This window comes from Schistocerca serialis, chromosome 3 (genome assembly GCF_023864345.2).
Source record: "Schistocerca serialis cubense isolate TAMUIC-IGC-003099 chromosome 3, iqSchSeri2.2, whole genome shotgun sequence".
Classification (NCBI taxonomy): Eukaryota; Metazoa; Arthropoda; class Insecta; order Orthoptera; family Acrididae; genus Schistocerca; species Schistocerca serialis.
The window spans coordinates 836,756,457-836,779,408 of NC_064640.1; the positions used below are offsets into that span (position 1 = coordinate 836,756,457).

General features: G+C 41.4%; 1 protein-coding gene across 1 annotated transcript in view; it reads left to right on the plus strand.

The window, feature by feature from the left end:
• Window positions 1-22,952, plus strand: part of LOC126470879 (serine-rich adhesin for platelets) — a 479,197-nt gene that overhangs the window by 181,809 nt on the left and 274,436 nt on the right. The window contains exon 2 of the mRNA XM_050098901.1: window positions 8,685-8,742. Within this exon, the coding sequence (XP_049954858.1) occupies window positions 8,685-8,742 (58 nt within the window). The remainder of the gene's footprint in view (window positions 1-8,684; window positions 8,743-22,952) is intronic.

Below are 22,952 nucleotides of genomic sequence, written 5' to 3' on the forward strand. Positions count from 1 at the left end.
CGTTACCCAGTAACCTATGTAATCGTGTGAAGCGAACTAATGTGGAATGACCACATAAAACTAGTTGTAAGAAAAACAGATGCCTGATTGAGATTCATTGCGAAAATGTTAGGGAAATGTAATTCATCCACGAAACAACGTAATTCAGGGGTACCTTAAAGGGCCGTTACCCAGTAACCTATGTAATCGTGTGAAGCGAACTAATGTGGAATGACCACATAAAACTAGTTGTAAGAAAAACAGATGCCTGATTGAGATTCATTGCGAAAATGTTAGGGAAATGTAATTCATCCACGAAACAACTGACTTAAACAACACTCGACACACCGATTCTTACGTTTTATAAAATGGTTCAAATGGCTCTGAGCACTATGGGACTCAACTGCTGTGGTCATAAGTCCCCTAGAACTTAGAAATACTTAAACCTAACTAACCTAAGGACATCACACACATCCATGCCCGAGGCAGGATTCGAACCTGCGACCGTAGCGGTCGTGCGGTTCCAGACTGTAGCGCCTTTAACCGCTCGGCCACTCCGGCCGGCTCTTACGTTTTATATTCAAAAATTTTCTTCACAATTATTTAAAAACTTAGACAATTAGATGACAATAATTATATAACGAGTTTCGGTTGATAAACTCAATCATCTTCAGATCTGAACATTTTGAGGCTTCTTTACTGTTATTGCAAATTCAGATTCCGCAATAGTATTCTAATCATAGGCCGATAAGCGACAACTACAAATTTCTGTTTTCTGTGAAAACCGATTGCGAAGAAGAAAACAAAACAGCATATTGTTGTGTATACAATTTTCGTTTTTATGAAATTTGTATCAGAGAAACAGTTTGTTTAATGGTTTAAATGCCTGCTATCGTTAAGTCAAACGACTGCGAGAAAGAAAACAGAACCGTACATTTTCTCAGCATAGAGGAGAACAGCATTTTCTTTCTTGCAGTCTGTTTTAACAGACAACCTGCACATTGTTGTTTACTAAAATATAGCCTTTTGTCCATCTCATTGCTTATTAGAGTGTTGTGTAAATACTTGAAGAAAAGCAGTCAAGAACTTTACGAGACTTTTGCTAGCAACCTTTCCCCTTTATATGCATATTGCATATATGACTATATAATATATGTATTAAAAAGTATATAGCCTATGACCGTCCCAACGTTCATTACAGTAATGTGTAAAAATTTGAAGAAATTCGGTCAAAAACTTTTTAATAACAGCTTTTCGCCATATACATATGTATATATTTTTATATATTATATTTATTAATAATATATGTTCATTAGAATATCTTGTAAAAATTGGGAATACTCGGTCAAAAACTTTTCGGATTTTTGGAAACAACATTTCCCCTTCATACATTAAATGTATATTTATATGTGTTCAGAAACAGTCTGGAGAGCTTCTAAGGGTGTTGTAAGGTTGGTTGTGCTGAGAAACAACCGTTAAGAAAAAAATTCAATACGTTGCGCCGTTTACGAGTTAATTAGCATTTAAGTTAGCCAGTCAGGCCGTTGCGTGTACAAATCCAAGCGGTCCGCCAAAGGCGCTGTCGCCAAACGCGTAGTTCGTTTGGTTTCCTAAAACCGAACGAGAGAGCGATACAGAAACTGGACGTGGGACGGTAGATAGGGTCGAACCCAAGCCAAAGGCCGAGTAGTCTCATACGCTATCATCTCCGCTAAGAGAACAACTGACACGAACTGCATCTGGCGGGCCGCTTGAATGTGCGCACAAAACGGATTGATTGGCTAACTTCAATTCTAATTTACTCAGAAACGGCGCAACGTATCGAAGTTTTTTCATGACAGTTATTTCCAGACTGTTTATGACCACACTGCATATTAAAAAATATATGTAGTCTATATTCGTCCAAATGCTCATTAAAGTGTCATTAAAATTTTTAAGTAAATCGGTCAAGTACTTTTGAAGTTTTTGGGTACAAAGTCAAACAACAACTTGTCTTTGTATAGTAGTATAGAGTATAGTTTGTGGAATCTAATGAACAAGACATGCATATTCAACCAACAGAAGAGCAACCAAGTGCTTCTAAACCTACAAAACTCAGGAGACAAAGACGAAATTACTCTGAAAAAACACACACACAGAAATATAATATGAATATAAAAACTGTCTACGTTATCCTAGTTATAAAAGCAAACATACCATGCTGGATGGAGATGCATACAAGTGTAAGATCAAATCCAAAGGAAATAATGTCATTGTGTGCCTGACCGAGACTCGAATATTAACTTTTAGTTTATCGCGAACGGCTGCACAGACCGCCTCAGACATCCGAACACTGTCCCTGACCAACTGAAATTTCCAAGTCATCCACACACTGCTGACGTATTGTCCCAGCCTATTGTCGTCGTTACGGGCAGCGTTTCGCCGATTCCCGTAGGAGTTCGAGCGTGGTGTGCAAATGCACTGAAGGGATCATTGGCCATCCTCACCATAATTATATATGTGGTGTCAGTTCTTTTGGACACGCATGAAGGAACACACACCACATTTACAGGGCGAACATTAATAAAACCGATAAACTGCAGTGACGGGTTCCTGACTGAAAATGATGGAAAGAAGGTCCTATGTACATGTGTCCAGAAAGGGACGGTGTGCGTGCAACGACAACGTATCATGTCAGAACACAGTACAGAGCTGTGTCATATCCATATGACAACAGATCTTCAAAGTGGTCTCCATGGGATGTAATGTCATGCAGGACACACATAATCGTACTTTGGTTTACACCATGTTGGCGGGCCGCTTGCCTGGAGCTTGTCAAGGGTTCGTTCAGTCCTCCAAATCTGCTGTACGCACAGTCAACCGCGTCCCTGCACGTTAGTCTGAAAGAACCCACGATTACACAAACGCCCATAAAGGGCGTTTCAGTATAGCCGTGCTGCCTCTCGACAGTTTCTATCTGCTTGGACGTACACAAACACCATCTCGGCTTGTTCCCGACTTGAATAACGGACCATTCTGCTGCGCACAGTACGTTGAGTCAATCACAAAGCCTGCAACACGCAAGGAACACACAGCAAGTGGTCAGAGGAAGTTTCATTCATCAGCGCCATCTTCCGTGGCAACGATGCATTTCAGGACACATATTCATAGGACCTTTTTTCTTCCATTTCCAGCCAGGATACGTCCCTGCAATTTGTCGGTTTCATTAGTGTTCGCCCTGTATATATGTGGTGTCTGTTCTTTCTGACATGTCTTGACAAGTAGACAAATACATTGCAACATTAATAACTCGTTGGACAACCATTTGCTGCACCCAACTGGCACCCGTACATCTGCTTGTATAATCACTTGCGACATGATCCTTTCCAGTATCGTCTGATGGGGCACTCCGAACAATCGATCTGGCGAGACATATGGGATGTCGACCAGCCTATGGTTTTCATGCCGACGATTAGGTCCCTCTCAAACTGGCTTAACTGTGAGAAATGTCGTGTAACACGTCTACTCGGCATTCTATGCATACTAACGACCTCCTCGAGTCGGGATGTGATCGTCACATGTATGACTCGTCCATCATGCACTGTTTAAATAGGGCCCCCTACACGATTGCAATGCCACTGCAGGGTCTGTGGGTATGCAAAAAAATGGTTCAAATGGCTCTGAGCACTATGCGACTTAACAGCTGTGGTCATCAGTCCCCTAGAACTTAGAAATACTTAAACCTAACTAACCTAAGTACATCACACACATCCATGCCCGAGGCAGGATTCGAACCTGCGACCGTAGCAGTCGCACGGTTCCGGACTGCGCGCCTAGAACCGCGAGACCACCGCGGCCGGCGTAGGTATGCACTCTGGCACCAAACTTACATCATTTCGGTACCAGATCTCATTTTACTTATTTGCAAAGTTTCGCGTTTGTAAGTACTGCATATATTATTTCAGTCAAATGTGTACCTCTCTGCCAAACAGTAGTTCGTTCATTATTCTTGTGAATCTGGTGGCGGTAAGTGTCTGTTACACGGCATTGTTTGTGCGCTGGCATGTGGTTCTGTAATATATAGATTTGTTAGTCTCCAGACACCGACGAATAAACACAGCGTTCTACAGATAAATTACGTTGATGGGTGGTAGAACAGAACTACAACGTCAGTCCGTGTAATGGATGCTTTTTGTTGTATCTTCATAGCAGCCGTCATATCGCAATTTCCTGATACCTAGCTCGGTTACACGCTGCTTTTATTATTCCTTAAGCCACTGTGCGCCAATGACACCTACTGACTTATTGACCGGAATACAGGTACAGTACTGCCCACGCTACGACGATGCACTGTTCTTGTCACTCACTATGCCGCGTCTGTTGTTCTTTAATGTCATACATGAATGACGATGCTTGATAAGCGGGTATGCTACTGTACGGACTATAGGACACTTTTTACAGATAACACTTTTACTCTGCATCGCACCGTTTGGTGATGACAGTTCAGTATCAGCGATAATGTGCTGCGAATATATAGAAAGAAAGATCGTTTACCATTTAGCTACAATTTAGCAGGTCAGCAATGGGAAGCAGTTAATTCCATAAATTATCTGGGAGTAGGCATTAGGAGTGATTTAAAATGGAATGACCATATAAAATTAATCTTCGGTAAAGCAGATGCCAGACTGAGATTCATTGGAAGAGTCCTAAGGAAATGCAGTCCGAAAACAAAGGAAGTAGGTAAAAAAAAAAAAGTTCAAATGTGTGTGAAATCTTATGGGACTTAACTGCTAAGGTCATCAGTCCCTAAGTTTACACACTACTTAACCTAAATTATCCTAAGAACAAACACACACACCCATGTCCGCAGCTCGTGGTCGTGCGGTAGCGTTCTCGCTTCCCACGCCCGGGTTCCCGGGTTCGATTCCCGGCGGGGTCAGGGATTTTCTCTGCCTCGTGATGACTGGTTGTTGTGTGATGTCCTTAGGTTAGTTAGGTTTAAGTAGTTCTAAGTTCTAGGGGACTGATGACCATAGATGTTAAGTCCCATAGTGCTCAGAACCATTTGAACACACACCCATGCCCGAGGGAAGACTTGAACCTCCGCTGGGACCAGCCGCACAGTCCATGACAGTAGCACCTCAGACCGCACGGTTACAGTACACTTGTTCGCCAACTGCTTGAATACTGCTCACCGGAGTGGGATCCGTACCAGTTAGGGTTGATAGAAGAGATAGAGAAAATCCAACGGAGGGCAGCGCGCTTCGTTACAGGATCATTTAGTAATCGCGAAAGCGTTACGGAGATGATAGATAAACTCCAGTGGAAGACTCTGCAAGAGAGACACTCAGTAGCTCGGTACGGGCTTTTGTTGAAGTTTCGAGAACATACTTTCACCGAGGAGTCAAGCAGTATATTGCTCCCTCGTACGTATATCTCGCGAAGAGACCATGAGGATAAAATCAGAGAGATTAGAGCTCACACAGAGGTATACCGAAATCTTTCTTTCCATGAACGATACGAGACTGGAATAGAAGGGAGAACCGATAGAGGTACTCACACCGTCAGGTGGCTTGCAGAGTATGGATGTAGATGTAGATAAGCCATAAAGTACACAGAATCATCATCGTCGCACTGCTAGAACGACATGCGAGATTTTTCGCCTGATTTTACTTGCACACAGATTATAGAATTAACCGTCTAAAGCTGAATATTTCAATTACATTGCATCCGACTCCGAAGTAAGCCATCCCTAGCCTCCATTGCATCTGCTGTCTATGGAGGCCCCAACTCGACTCACATTAAGATCAGTATCATTATGAGTTTTAATTGCTCTTCGTATATCTTCGCAAACTTTCGTGGATGATCGGGTTACAATGCAATCCCCACTTTTTACCGCAAAATTGTATTTATTATTGATATCCGTAGCACTGTGGCTTCTTTTTATTAATACTGAGACCTTCTCTGGATCTTGGTTTCTTAACAGTGAACTGCTTTTAATATTATTAGATTCATGTAGTTACCTGTTGGACATGTGCAGCGACTGAACCATTATGACCAGTGCGTCCTTCCGTTAACGTACTCACACATCCCTTGTAGCTGTCACTACAGCAGTTACTATCTGCTCTCCTAGGAAGACACATGCATCCCCAGCATGTCACAAATGCGGCTTTCGAAGTGACTCACCAGTTGTTCTGAAGGCGACTTGACCCAACACAAAAACCTGCATTAAATTTTTTCTATCGGAAAGTGTTGGTGCAGACGGAAACGTCGAGACATACATCTCTGTGTGTGTGTGTGTGTGTGTGTTTTTTTTTTTTTAAAGGTCTGTTTTAGCCATTGGAGCTGAGGTACTTCTCTTGGTAGTAAAGTAGGAAGTAAGTGCTTACAAATGTTTCACTTCCACCCATCCTCAAAATTTTACCCTTCTGCATTAATACACTGCTGGAGTTTAATTTTTCAATAAATTCAGATTCTACATTATTATATTTATCTTCAGTACCACATTCTAACTTTTTAACTAAGTCCTGAAGTTGGTTACTCTGTGTTGACTCAAGTCAGTGTACAGTTAGTTACATGACTACTTAATAAGCTAGATAACTCCTCTCTCAAATGTATTTTAAAATTCTCTACTTTAGTAGTTAAAACGTGAAATTCAGTCTTCAGATTTCCCATGCCTTTACTTAACTGACTTTATTCTTTACTTTGTTCATCTATTCTAGCACTTAACAATTCCAAAGACTCATTCCGAACATCCAATTTATTATTTAATTGAGTGTTCACTGAATCTAATTTAGGACTGAGCATTTAGAGTTGTATTTAGTTCCTTTCTTATAGAAGTATTTTGAGCTGTGAATTCTTTACTTTGTGCATCTAATTTTTCACTTAAAGTGGCAATTTGAGCGTTTGACTCTGTTCTTTGGCTGTCTAATTTAAGACTTTAATTAAATTTACTACCTCAGTCCGGTCTGGCATTTCTTTTGTCACTGTCATGGCCATGGCTGGTTGCGATGTTTCCCCGGTTTTTTGTGTATTATACACTCCTGGAAATTGAAATAAGAACACCGTGAATTCATTGTCCCAGGAAGGGGAAACTTTATTGACACATTCCTGGGGTCAGATACATCACATGATCACACTGACAGAACCACAGGCACATAGACACAGGCAACAGAGCATGCACAATGTCGGCACTAGTACAGCGTATATCCACCTTTCGCAGCAATGCAGGCTGCTATTCTCCCATGGAGACGATCGTAGAGATGCTGGATGTAGTCCTGTGGAACGGCTTGCCATGCCATTTCCACCTGGCGCCTCAGTTGGACCAGCGTTTGTGATGGACGTAAAGACCGCGTGAGACGACGCTTCATCCAGTCCCAAACATGCTCAATGGGGGACAGATCCGGAGATCTTGCTGGCCAGGGTAGTTGACTTACACCTTCTAGAGCACGTTGGGTGCCACGGGATACATGCGGACGTGCATTGTCCTGTTGGAACAGCAAGTTCCCTTGCCGATCTAGGAATGGTAGAACGATGGGTTCGATGACGGTTTGGATGTACCATGCACTATTCAGTGTCCCCTCGACGATCACCAGTGGTGTACGGCCAGTGTAGGAGATCGCTCCCCACACCATGATGCCGGGTGTTGGCCCTGTGTGCCTCGGTCGTATGCAGTCCTGATTGTGGCGCTCACCTGCACGGCGCCAAACACGCATACGACCATCATTGGCACCAAGGCAGAAGCGACTCTCATCGCTGAAGACGACACGTCTCCATTCGTCCCTCCATTCACGCCTGTCGCGACACCACTGGAGGCGGGCTGCACGATGTTGGGGCGTGAGCGGAAGACGGCCTAACGGTGTGCGGGACCGTAGCCCAGCTTCATGGAGACGGTTGCGAATGGTCCTCGCCGATACCCCAGGAGCAACAGTGTCCCTAATTTGCTGGGAAGTGGCGGTGCGGTCCCCTACGGCACTGCGTAGGATCCTACGGTCTTGGCGTGCATCCGTGCGTCGCTGCGGTCCGGTCCCAGGTCGACGGGCACGTGCACCTTCCGCCGACCACTGGCGACAACATCGATGTACTGTGGAGACCTCACGCCCCACGTGTTGAGCAATTCGGCGGTACGTCCACCCGGCCTCCCGCATGCCCACTATACGCCCTCGCTCAAAGTCCGTCAACTGCACATACGGTTCACGCCCACGCTGTCGCGGCGTGCTACCAGTGTTAAAGACTGCGATGGAGCTCCGTATGCCACGGCAAACTGGCTGACACTGACGGCGGCGGTGCACAAATGCTGCGCAGCTAGCGCCATTCGACGGCCAACACCGCGGTTCCTGGTGTGTCCGCTGTGCCGTGCGTGTGATCATTGCTTGTACAGCCCTCTCGCAGTGTCCGGAGCAAGTATGGTGGGTCTGACACACCGGTGTCAATGTGTTCTTTTTTCCATTTCCAGGAGTGTATATTAAACTCATGCACATGCATACATTTTCTTTCCTAGTTTGTTAGGTGTGAAGTGACTTTTGTGTTACGCCGCATATTTACACTCATTCCACATCTCCGAAGACCACACTAGTGATGTACGAATGAGTAACTAGCAGATTGAAGCTGTGTGTCCGGCAGGGGATCGGCCTTGATTGTTTGTATACAGCATCAATCTGTCAGCTTCGGCTGTGTGAGTAAACATGCAAGGCTTGAGAATGACGAGGTGTGCCTCCTTGTTCCAGATGCGGCAGTTACTTCGGCTGCTTGCAGTCCTCTGCCTCGCGTACGGCGTGTTCGCAGGTAAGGAATACATTCGCCTCACAGGATCACAGTCTTACTGTTTGCAGGGCTGCAAAAGTTAATAGCAACACTCAGTTAATATTGAGTCAGGGCAGCTATTAGCGTATACTTTGCGTGCCCATTAGGGTGTCCTGTCAAAGGATTCGATTCGGATCTGAAGCTGGAGACTGTATCCTCCGTTTCATCGTCTCAGCTGCTTAGGTATCCTCACTTCTTTATCAGGATCTTGCAGCTTCTTCTTGAGAGTGCTTCCTGTTATTCTGAAAGCTGTATGCCATCGGAGGATTATATTGCGACTCGGAGCCTTACGATTAATATTGTAACGAAATATCTGCTGCATTGTATAATGTTCCTCCCTTCTACTAAATTTTCATGGATATACAGAAGTTAAATTTACAACATTCAACTGACTATGCTCCTTCCAGTTCTATCAATGTTCTTGTAACTTAGTAAGGTTGGTACAATATATTAGCAGATAAATGTTACTTATCTTGCCAGGGCTATTTCGTTGTCTAGGGAGCCTTCTTTGATCATATATAAGCTTTCCAAAATTGTGGGTCCAAGATGTTTCAATGATAAGTCGCTTGTTAATTTTTATCGCAATATCAATTTAATTTTTCATTCTCGACACATTTTCTACAATCCCAATTGTTAAGTAAATACATTGTGCAATATTTCCACACAAGACATAGAACTCAATTTCTCAGTCAGTCACGTGGATCAATTTCAGTGGCCTGTCATAAAATGGAACACCTACAGCCGTACTTAAGATGTTATTTATTATATGGCTACCAGTTTCGGTGCTTCAGTACACCATCTTCAGGCCTTAACTGACTCTGAGGGGGTTAACTCCAATTCATACAAGATTCCTCAGTGGCCAACATCTATGAACTGGTTTTCGCTGAGTAACTGTAACAACGGTGTTGTGTCTCCAACGATTAACTCAAATGGAAACACAACACCCTTGTTACAGTTGGTCTGCGGAAACCAGTTCATAGACGTTGACCACTGAGGAATCGTGTGTACGATTGAAGTGAACCCCCTCAGGGTAAGCTAAGGCCTGATGGTGGTGTACTGAAGCACCGAAACTGGTAGCCATATAATAACATCGTAAGGACAGCTGTTCCATTTTATTACAGAAGTGAACGGCCGAAGTCCCTCAAATCTCCAATCAGAAGGATGGACGTACAGAAATCTCAAAATCATCCTCTTTTAATGTAGAAGCAACTCTGATGCTATCTGACTCCAATCTAAAGCAACTCTGGCGCGCATGGCGCCAAAATTACTTTATATACTACGTACCTAGCTTCCAGATGCTTCTAGAACCGGATGTAATCCAAATTAGTATTAACACGACTGTCTTAATTGAAACAAACATAATGTTTTCTAGAAATGATCATTTATGTAAAGACTTTTTCTCCTAAAGATCCATAACGAAGGTTGAAAATTTTTACAATATAAAAAATAGGAGCTTCCTGCAATTGTATGCAGTCGACTATATAATCAAGAGTAAAATTATAAAGGACAGTAGAAATTTTTTTTATGAAAACTGAGGCATAATAATACTATCTTTACTGTAAAGTAATTCTTCGATCATTTAATATGACAATTGTGATTACTAATTTTTGCGGTTCAAGATCGATGTTCCGAAATGAATCGATATGAAAAATAAAAATCTGTTATAAAAAAATGTGTTTTGGCGATTACATATATGCAAAAATATCTTCAGATGTGGACTATATAATTTAAGTACGTAAATTAACTCAAGTCTGGCCAAAATTTATGTGAAATCGAACATTTCAATAGGTTTGCAGGAGAGCGTCTGTAAAGTTTGGAAGGTAGGAGAAGAGGTACTGGCAAAAGTAAATCTGTGAGGACGGGGCGTGAGTCGTGCTTGGGTAGCTCAGATGGTAGAGCACTTGCCCGCGAAAGGCAAAGGTCCCGAGTTCGAGTCTCGCTCCAGCACACAGTTTCAATCTGCCAGGAAGTTTCATATCAGCGTACACTCCGCTGCAGAGTGAAAATCTCATTCTTCTACGCACTGTTTGGTCTGAGATATGAATTCCTGTTGCCCGGGAGCTGTCATTCCCAATATTTCTGGCAGTTGATGTTGGGCGCCTGTGAGCCGACAGTTGGAGAAGACTATCCTGCATTGGTCTTGTTGTACGAGGACGACCATTGCGAGGTCTATCGTTCACGTTTCCCATCTATCTGTACTTTCCCCATACCTTAGACACACTCTGCGTGACATGTAACCAACCAGCAGCATCTTGCTGTGTATGACCTGCTGAAAATAAAACCACAATCCTGACTCCATCAAAGTGTTGTATGGCTCTATGTAGCATGTTACTGCAGTGCTGAACACAAACTGAATGAAGCTGTTGATACTGGACTACTCGCAGTGTGCCACTGCGACAGCGGTGTGTTCACGTGACAGGGAAACGGCTAGAAAACGGCGTCCAGTATATGGGCTCTAATTGGATAATGCATGAAATACCTAGGTCAGTGAGACCTCTAGTTTCGTAGACTACATTTTATGATAGTATTCCAAACTTTTGTTGAGCAGAGTAGAATAACTGCTCTGCATTATAAACCTTCCATTTTATCCGTAATAGTATAACATGCGTTGTTGACAACTGTGATTACTAATTTTCATAGTTTAAGATCGATGTTGCGAAATGAATCGATCTGAAAAATAAAAATATATTACCAGAAAAATAGTGTTTTGGCGATCAAATATAGGCAAAAATATCTTCTGATGAATATTTAGTTTGAGTACGAAAATTCTGGCCAAAATTTATATGAAATCGAAAATTTCGATTGACACACGAAAATTCTGAGAAGGCCTAACATTAAACAGCTTTTCAATTTACAATGGAATCAGTACAGTGTCATTGTATATATTGTGTGTTGTTTTGTATATAGCTGTAGAAGTCAGTAGTAAATAATAATCTATTTTTGTACGATTTTCATTAAATTATTGCAATTAAAGAATGAACATAAAACTAGGTTTTTGGGGCTCAATATAATATTTAGTACTTCAAAAGGGTTCCGTCTCCAAAAAAGTTCGAGAAGCGCTGTTCTAGAAGTTATAGGGGGAAACAGTAGACGAAGTTTTGACAAGGAACCCATGCCCGGAAATGTAACGTTTGATTGTAAAATAAGTTCAAAGATCGGGTCAGTTTCAAACCTTCCGCCTTACGGTACGCGCACAGGGGAGAAAATGTGCGCTGATCTGTGTGCCAGTAGCATGGGCAATGTTTAGAGTATTATAGTCCGGTTCGCTTCTACGTGGTGAAGAGCGTCTTCTTCAAGGGCGAGAGTCCGGCGCATCCATGGAACACCACGGCCAGCCCGCGTAGTTGCGTGCGACCAATTTCTCTGTCATTGTTGTAGTCGGACGAGAATGTTACATGATGTCTTAATTACAAAAGGAACTGCTGGCGGCGCCCTCTACCCAATTCTCTGTGTACTTTGAAGCGGCATATTCGAAAGTGATCCGATATTCAAGTTTATTTAATATCCAAACGATACATTTCCGGTAATGGTCTGTATGTAACATCGTGTAATTTTCTTACTTGAAGCAAAAGCAACTTCATAGGGTCTCTCTTAAGTAATAGCGAATACTTACACGTGTGGAAATACGTACTAATAGAAGAAAAAAATGTTCCAGCAATCGTGAGTCCTCAAACAAGCCATTTGCAAGATAATTCCGGATGTGTGATTACGGACTTAATATCAAATATTGCCCTGATTACAACAACTGTAAGCTTTTCGATTAAATCCCCATGTAACTGGACGCAGATTTCAATCACGGTCTGTCTTAACAATAAATACAATACATTAGACGTTACAATTTATTGTACGGTCGTATCTGTTGAAGGAGGTGTTTCACGTTTCTGTCTGAGATTTGGCTGCAATATTGTGCTTGTCCCTGTACTGAGTTGCGAAATCTTTCAAGCAACTCCGGATCATCTCATAAAGATTATACAACTATCCTTCAACAGTATTAAAACTCCAGACGGGTGAGCTCAGGTGGTCTTACAGACCAAGGTGTAGGCGTTATCTACGTTTGACCGCACTGGCGCCCTAGCTGTTGTCTTACATCACTAACAAACAGTTCTACTGTCTCATAATAAATGAATTACATTCTCCGACAAGGGACCATGGGTAATGATGATGATGATGATGATGATGATGAGGTCCCATCCTCCGCGGAGGGTAGGGGACGATGCGGGAGACTCGCACCGCTGTACTAGGCAAGGTCCTAGCAGAATTTGTTTGCCATTGCGTTCCCCCGACCGTAATGAGAATGAATGATGATGATGATGAAGACGACACAACACCACCCAGTCATCTCGAGGCATGTGAAATCCCTGACCCCGCCGGGAATCGAACCCGGTACACCATGCGCGGGAAGCGAGAACGCTACCGCAACACCACGAGCTGCGGACACCATGGGTAAAATGTGAGCCAATTATACGAGGACGTGATAGAAAAGTTTATATTTCAAATAAGAGAAAATACTGAAAAGTAATGCGTCCGAATTTTTTATGTGTAAACTGTTAAGGCTTTTTAAATGAAACAAACGTTTTAACATTCTACATCACTGGCCATTAAAATTGCTACACCACGAAGATGACGTGCTACAGACGCGAAATTTAACCGACAGGAAGAAGATGCTGTGATATGCAAATGATGAGCTTTTCAGAGGATTCACATTAGGTTGGCGCCGGTGGCGACACCTACAACGTGCTGACATGAGGAAAGTTTCCAACCGATTTCTCACACACAAACAGCAGTTGACCGGCGTTGCCTGGTGAAACATTTTTGTGATGCCTCATGTAAGGAGGAGAAATGCGTACCATCACGTTTCCGACTTTGATAAAGGTCGGATTGTAGCCTATCGCGATTGCGGTTTATCGTATCGCGTCATTGCTGCTCGCGTTGGTCGAGATCCAATGACCGTTAGCAGAATATGGAGTCGGTGGGTTCAGGAGGGTAATACGGAACGCCGTGCTGGATCCCAACGGCCTCGTATCACTAGCAGTCGATATGACAGGCATCTTATCCGCATGGCTGTAACGGATCGTGCAGCCACGTCTCGATCCCTGAGTCAACAGATGGGGACGTTTGCTAGACAACAACCATCTGCACGAACAGTTCGACGTTTGCAGCAGCATGGACTATCAGCTCGGAGACAATGGCTGCGGTTACCCTTGATGCTGCATCACAGACAGGAGCACCTGCGATGGTGTACTCAAGGACGAGCCTGGGTGCACGAGTGGGAAAACGTCGTTTTTTCGGATGAATCCAGGTTCTGTTTACAGCATCGTGATGGTTCCATCCGTGTTTGGCGACATCACGGTGAACGCACATTGGAAGCGTGCATTCGTCATCGCCATACTGGCGTATCACCCGGCGTGATGGTATGGGGTGCCATTGGTTACACGTCTCGGTCACCTCTTGTTCGCATTGACGGCACTGACTCAATGTCCAGGCGTATGAAGGCCGTTATTACGGAGGTGGTTGTTCTGGGTACTGATTTCTCAAGGTCTATGCACCGAAATTGCGTGAAAATGTAATGACATGTCAGTTCTAGTATAATATATTTGTCCAATGAATACCCGTTTATCATCTGCATTTCTTCTTGGTGTAGCAATTTTAATGGCCAATAGTGTACATCCTTATTTTTCATGTCTGCGTATTTTCAACCATTTGTCGCTATAGGCCTCCGAATTGTAGCGTATAAGATAGCGGTTTGTAACCTAACAACGTCGGTGCGCGAACAACAGCGTGCTGTAATCGAGTTTCGAATTCGAAGAGTTCGTCCACACGTGGAGCATTCTCACCTCGCCCACTAGCGTTGCGACAACTGCAACAATCCGACACCTTGGGCCCAGTGTCATCAGTCATTCACGGTACAGTCCTGACTTGGCCCATCCGATTTTTATTTGTTTCCAAAACGTAAAGAACACCTTCGAGGACATCATTTACATATCGATGGGGCGGTGCAAGCAGAGGTGAGATTGTGGCTGCTTCAACAAAATCAAACATTCTACACTGACAGTATCAACAAACTGGTCTCTCGTTAGGACGAATGTGTTGGTCACCATGATGACTATTTTGGAAAATAAATAAGTAGACATGGAAATGATGATGTTGAATCTTAATACGTTTGTCGTCTTTCAAAATCTTTACGAGTTTTCACTCAAAACATTCGGAGGCATTACTTTCCAGCACACACTTATACATTTGTAGTTACCAGTGGCGGATGGTAACCATAGACTCGTAATTATCTCGGAAACGAGCTACTATTATCCTTTACTTTTACCCATGTCAGCCCTCGCTATTAATTATGATATGCACTTTATATGAGACATTTATGAAATGTACAGCAGTGATTTTAGTACTGTAATCTGAATGTAACAACATTTGCTGCATTTGTGTACTGCTTATTAAGTTACTATAATTATGTACTTGTGTATTATGTATCATTATAATATATTTCCTTCAGATAATTATGTATGTAGATGACAATGAACTCATGCGAAAACCAATAAAAATAGGCTCAGCCTTTCTCTCAGAACAGCGAAATGAAGCGTTGCGTATTAAGTTCACTTCTAAATTATGTTCCTTCACAACGTATGTGGACTACTGTCGTTAACTATAACATTCATTATTATGGATGTCATTCAGTCTGGGGAAATAGCCTACCTTAGATACACCACATTCTCTTTATACATAAAAATCCTTGTTAACATTTCTCATTCTACCAGTGATATTATGAAGAGAAAACAGTTCATCTTTTGAGAGCTGGTTCTGATGGTATTGCGCTGTGAAGTTTGACTTACCTTGCAAGTTTGGCCTCCGATGACAGTTTTACAAGCACGCAAACTTCACTTCTGAACTGTCAATTAAATACTCGCAACAAGATTTTAAGTTTTCTCTGTGCGCAGCTGCAACAAAAATGACACAGGTATTAAATACAATTTAGCTTTAAAACAGAAACTGTGACGTTCCTTAGTGTCTCTTTTTTTCAGTGAGGACGGCTTTGCTCACATGTTTCTTCCCGTGACGCACTGGCGTAATGAAATGACACAATTTAAAGCGATTATTTTCTTGCAATAGTACTCTAATATAAGATAGAGGTCTGGAAATGTTCAAAACTCCAGCCAAAATGTAAATTGTGTGGAAGAGCTCGGGTGGTAGCCTTCCGTTAAGTGGTGGCGCGTCGACTGGATACGTCTCCTGTGTTTAGTCCATTTTATCGCTGTTGAAATAAAGAGGATCATAAACGGTAGACAAACACAGGTTTTTATAGCTGCTGATTGCGACTACCGCCACACGCATACTGGGCGTCCGGACTTACGCAAGTGTCCCCATTCCGTTCGCAACCGCCATCAGCCAGCGTCGAGAGCGAAGAAAGTTCGTGAACAAAGAATAAAATTCCGTACATAACTGGGAACCGAGTGCTTGATCGTCTTTTCAGTTTATATCGCTTGTGCTGATAAGTAACCTGAATCAGGCGCAATTTTCCCCATTTTAATGCTGAAAACCCGACTCCCGATTAAACCTTTTCGGGATACGTAAAAATTCCAGTTACATCAAAACGGATAATATTTCACACATCATAAAGTTGAAATCAACTGACAAGTATTACTACTTAAGGGAAGTCTCTCTAACAAAGAAACCACCTTCAAAAATGTCATACACCTAAATAAGCGGGGAATTAGCATATTTCAAGAAAATATAAGAGGTATTCGACATAAAGTTAGTGAACTGTTTATACTCGTAGATGTTGACGTAAACAATATGAACATTCAGAGGCTTCCTATACCGCAATAAGCACTAACTGGCTGTTTTTCGAGGACACCTTTGCGGTGTGAGAGATTTGCCATGTTCTTGAAAAACAGTTTTCCATTTCAATCTAGTGCCGTATCAAAGCGCTGCATTGAAAAGTCTGAATTTTGTACATGAGCAGTCCAATTTAGTGAAACTAAACTTTCAATTATAGTTATCTGTAGGTCCCCTAAGGCTGGCTTCAGGACATTCCTGTTCAAGCTAGAGAGACTTCTTACTACAATTTATAGAAAATACTAAAATTAGTTGTTTGTGGTGACTTATAAAATTAATACTAAAGTAACTGTGCACGTTACAGTATCTCCTCAATCCATATCATCTGAGGCCGACTGTATTCTGTCAAACCAGAATGCAGAGGAACAGTAGCACAACTAATGGCAGACAACACTTTTGTTCATTCTTCATTACTAGAGGGCGTTCATAAAGTAAACGGATAAGTGGGCTTTCAGACCATGATGCACAAATTTTAACACTAAAATGAATTTGTGTACACGCAGACATGTTAAACGTAATTACAAACTATTTATAAATGTTCATACAGTAGCAATAGAGACTTTTTTAAACCTCATTAAAGAACAAGTGTGACTGGGCGTTGATAGCGCTGATAACACTGACGATTTCCAATAGGACATTTTAAACTGTGAACTAGGTCTAACAGATGGTCTGGGAGGCTGACTAGTGGGATAAGGATATCATGTAGAACCAAGTGTGATTTATTTCAAAACATTAGAAATAGTCACAGTTTAGCAGGAGTAGCCCATTACAAACAGAAATGTAATACGCTTAAAAATGTTATTAGGAAGGCAAAAAGTATGTGGTGTGCAAATGAAAAAACTACTTCTCAGGAAAAAATTAAAACCGTGTGTTTAGTCAAGTAGAAAGTGCCTAGCCAACAGCGCAAGGTCGCGGATATAAAGCCAGTTCGTAGTAAAAATGTTTTAGTTACTGATAAATTAGGTATATGCACACTATTTATCAATAATTTTCGCAATATAGCAAGTGAACTAAATAAAAACTTAGATTCTACATAGAATCATTTAACTCTCTTTGAAAATGATTTTCGAAGACGGCCATTTGAAATATTTGTCAGTGGCACTGGCATGGGGGGGATTGAGTTAATAATTAAGGGGATACGGAATCGGATTTTGGGTTAAAAAATCGAATTTTTTTTTTATTAGCGTATTATATTCTGCCATGTTTCCTCTTTAAAATGACGTATCATACATAGCTCTACTACAATTATAACTATTTTATTTTTATATATTTGTGAGATCGGGTATTGCGCTTTAGTTATACACGTCTCTCGTGGCTGACCATGAACTTTTTGGCAGTACCTTTAAAGTGACATGAATTCAAATATCCCGGTTTCCAGCGACTATTTATACACTAGTTGCCCGAAAATGTTTCCCTCTGGTTTCCTCAAGTTACTCTTTGACTTTGTGGCGGGACTGTTTTGTAAACAGTGTGATATAAGAAAGTAGTTGTTGTTGAGTTATTTCGTATTTAGTGCTTCATTTTTCGCAGTGAAAATGCCTAGAGCTAAAGCAAAAGTATTTAAAAAGCGTGTGAACTGGCAAAAGAAAAGAAATAATGATTCATTAGCAAAGCAAAGCAGTTCATCATCATCACTGTTGGAAAATGTGAATCCACTTATTACTGATTTGCCGAACGAACTTACACCAAATGAAAACAGTGCTTCTCATAAAAAACTAAGAGATTTGGAAGAGAAATATAATTTACTTCATAGAGGGAATGAAGTTTTTGAACTCATTGATACGAATATATTGCGTGAAGCTCTTGAAAACAGTTTGTGCTGCAAAAAATGTCATGGAAACGTTTCTCTGAAAGTAGAATCCCATGTTGGCCTGGCTGCCCAGTTTAATTTAATATGCAGTGTTTGTAAATACAGCTGTAAGTTTCCAAGTTCGGTTTCAGTAACTGTAAATAATGGATACAAGAAAACTGAACTTTATAGTGTAAATATTAGGTTAGTTTATGGATTGCGAGCAATTGGTAAGGGCAAAGCAGCTGGTGATATGCTATGTGGTGTTCTAAATCTTCCAAGTGCACCTTCAAAGTTTGAAGCTTACAATTATGTACTAGGATCTGCAGTTGAAGATGTAGCACAGAAGTCAATGCAGGTTGCTGTGGAAGAAGCAGTGGAAGAAAATGACGGCAGTCGTGACCTCACAGTGGCGTTTGATGGCACGTGGCAGAAAAGGGGCCACACCTCCAACAATGGTGTTGTAACAGCAACTAGTGTTGATACTGGCAAGGTTATTGATGTTGCAATAATGTCTAAATACTGTAGGTGCACAGGCAGGCTGAAAAATGAACACAGTGATGACTGTATTGCTAATTATTATGGTAGTAGTGGTGGCATGGAGGTTGCTGGGGTGAAGAAAATTTTTCATCGCTCTTCACAGTGGTATAATGTTCGCTATGTCAAATATCTGGGAGATGGTGACTCTAAAGCATTCAAAGAAGTTTTGGAAAGCAAACCATATGGGAACAGTGTAAATATAAGCAAACTTGAATGTATAGGACATGTGCAGAAGAGAATGGGTGCCAGGCTGAGAAGGTTAAAATCAGTTATGAAAGGGAAAAAACTAGATGATGGGAAAACCTTGGATGGCAGAGGAAGATTGACTGATTCCATAATAGACCACATTCAGAACTGCTATGGCCTTGCAATCAGGCAAAATACAGGCAATCTTGAAGAAATGAGGAGAGCTATATGGGCTTTATATTTCCACACCGCATCCACGGATGAGCATCCACAACATGGTTTGTGCCCCAAAGGTGAAAACAGCTGGTGTAAATACAATAGGGGACTAACAACAGGAGAGAAATACATTCACCACCACAGTCTACCATCAGCCATCATGGCAGAAATAAAGCCCATTTTCAGAGATCTGGCTGACAGAAGTCTTCTGATGAAATGTCTTCACGGAAAAACGCAGAACCCCAGCGAGTGCTTGAATAGTGTGATATGGCATCGTCTCCCAAAAACAGTGTTTGTCGGAATTAATACACTACATTTTGGTGTGTATGATGCTGTGGCAACCTTCAATCTTGGAAATATAACTAAATGCCAGGTCCTTCAAAAGTTGGGTATGTGTGTTGGTTCCCGTACGGTACGTGCTATGTTCTTTTTAGATCAGCACAGACTAAGGCATGCTGATAATATAATCAAGACATTAGTGAAAAAAGCAAGACAGGTGCAGAGGGGTGCCAAAAGAAGACTTGAAGATGATTATGAAGACTGTGAAGGGGGTATTAGCTACGGATCAGGAATGTTTTAATCTTCTTTCTCCGTTTCCCGTAAGTTTACTTTTTACTTCATCTAGGAACATTATCTCAGGTACTGGTCAACCTAGAAGTCTGAAATTTTTATGACGTAGTGACATAGGTCCCTATTACATACTGAAACAACGATTTTTTAATTACTTGATTTACAAAAGACTTAGGGGTGATAGTCTAGTAAAAAGCGATGGAAAAAATTTACTTAAAAATAAATGTACAATATCTCTGTAAGAAAATACTTTGACAATAAACTGTTGTTTCAGTATTGTTGTAACATATGAATGCACATACAGTAAAATTTTTACCTCTCTGTCTCCAGTAGTTTGTGAGAAAATGTTCCCTATAGTAGGCATATATTAACATTGCGGGGATAGGTGATTCCGTATCCCCTTAAATAGCTGAAGACTACGGACTCTGATGGATTTGTAGGAGTATGTAACAGAGCACTAAAGCACTGTGCTGCGTATGTTTGCCCAGTCATTAGCCGCATTTGTAATTTTTCCATTGGGAACAGTCAGTTTCCTCGAACGATTAAAGTACTCAATAGTGAAATCGCTTTATAAAAAAGGAGAAGGGGATAATGTAGACAATTTTGGACCTATTTATATGCCATTTGTGTTTGCTAAAGTTATTTAAAAGGCTGTATACATAAGGATAATTGATTATTTCAATTCACATAATTTGCTGTCAAACGTACATTTTGCTTTTAGAAGTGGCTTAACAACTGGAAATGCTATATTCTCTTTTCTCTGCGAGTCACTAGACGTATTAAACAAGAAGTTGTGAACACTAGGCATCTTTTTTGACTAAGCTAGGGTGATTGACTGTTCTGATCACTGATTATTGCTCCTTAAGTTGGACCATTATGGAAAAAGAGGAATAGCTCAAAATTGGTTCTTCTCTTACTTTAAGAACAGACAGCAAAAGGTCATTCCCCACGGTAATAAGAACAGCTACGACATGTAGTGTGATTCGGGCTTGGTTAACTGGGAGTGTCGCAGGAGTCAGTTCTAGGAACACTGCTCCTTCTTGTACATTTAAATGATATGCCTTTCAATATGACAGGTGATTCTGAAATACTTCTGTTTGCTGATGGCACTAGCTTAGTAATGAAGCATGTTGAATGCAACATAGGCATTGTATCAAATAGTACAATTCAAGACATGTTCATGGCTTGTAAAAAATAAATTGAAGCTAAGTCGCAATAAGATTCGGTTTTTATAGTTTCTAACTCAAAATGCACCTAAAACCGACACCGACGTGTTTGTTACACAGAATGGTAATGTCATTAGTGAATCCGAATAATGAAAGTTACTAGGTGATCAGATAGATGGTAAGCTGCCATGGAAAGCCCTATTTCAGGAGCTTGTTCAAAACCTGAATGCTGCTATAATTGCCATTGGAACAGTAACTGCAGTAAGTGATAGTTCAACATGAAAATTACTCTGCTTTGCTTATTTTAATTCGCTTATGACATACGGCGTTATATTCTAGGATAACTCTTACCATTCACAGTGGGTATTGTTTATTCAGAAACGGGCACTTCGAGCAATATGGTCTAAGTTCACGAACCTCTTATCGATCCCTGTTCAGGAGTCTGGGAATTTTGACACTGATCTCTCAATATGTATTTTATTTAATGTCGTTTGTTGTTAACAATATGAGCTTACTCCCAAGAATTAGCCGGTTTCACTCAGTTAATACTAGGCGGATGTCCAATCTGCATTCCGATAGCACCTCGTTGACTCTTGTACAAAAAGGCCCACAATATTCTGCTGTATCCATTTTCAGTAAGCTACCACAAGAACTAAAATGTTATTGTTGTTGTTGTGGTCTTCAGTCCTGAGACTGGTTTGATGCAGCTCTCCACGCCACTCTATCCTGTGCAAGCTTCTTCATCTCCCAGTACTTACTGCAACCTACATCCTTCTGAATCTGCTTGGTGTATTCATCTCTTGGTCTTTCTCTACGATTTTTACCCTCCACGCTGCCCTCCAATACTAAATTGGTGATCCCTTGATGCCTCAGAACATGTCCTACCAACCGATCCCTTCTCCTAGTCAAGTTGTGCCACAAACTTCTCTTCTCCCCAATCCTATTGAACACCCCCTCATTAGTTATGTGATCTCCTCTAATCTTCAGCATTCTTTGGTAGCACCACATTTCGAAAGCTTCTATTATCTTCTTGTCTAAACTATTTATCGTCCATGTTTCACTTCCATACATGGCTACACTCCATACAAATACTTTCAGAAACTACTTTCTGACTCTTAAATCTATATTCGATGTTAACAAATTTCTCTTTTTCAGAAACGCTTTCCTTCCCATTGCCAGTCTACATTTTATATCCTCTCTACTTAGACCATCATCAGTTATTTTGCTCCCTAAATAGCAAAACTCCTTTACTACTTTAAGTGTCTCATTTCCTAATCTAATACCCTCAGCATCACCGGAATTAATTCGACTACATTCCATTATCCTCGTTTTGTTTTGTTGATGTTCATCTTATATCCTCCTTTCAAGACACTATCCATTCCGTTCAATTGCTCTTCCAAGTCCTTTGCTGTCTCTGACAGAATTACAATGTCATCGGCGAACCTCAACGTTTTCATTTCTTTTCCATGGATTTTAATACCTACTCCGAATTTTTCTTTTGTTTCCTTCACTGCTTGCTCAATATACAGATTGAATAACACCAAAGACAGGTTACAACTCTGTCTCACTCCCTTCCCAACAACTGCTTCCCTTTCATGCCCCTCAACTCTTATAACTGCCATCTGGTTTCTGTACAAATTGTAAATAGCCTTTCGCTCCCTATATTTTACCCCTGCTACCTTCAGAATTTGAAAGAGAGTATTCCAGTCAACATTGTCAAAAGCTTTCTCTAAGTCTACAAATGCTAGAAACGTAGGTTTGCCTTTCCTTAATCTATCTTCTAAGATAAGTCGTAGGGTCAGTATTGCCTCACGTGTTCCAATATTTCTACGGAATCCAAACTGATCTTCCCCGAGGTCGGCTTCTACTAGTTTTTCCATTCGTCT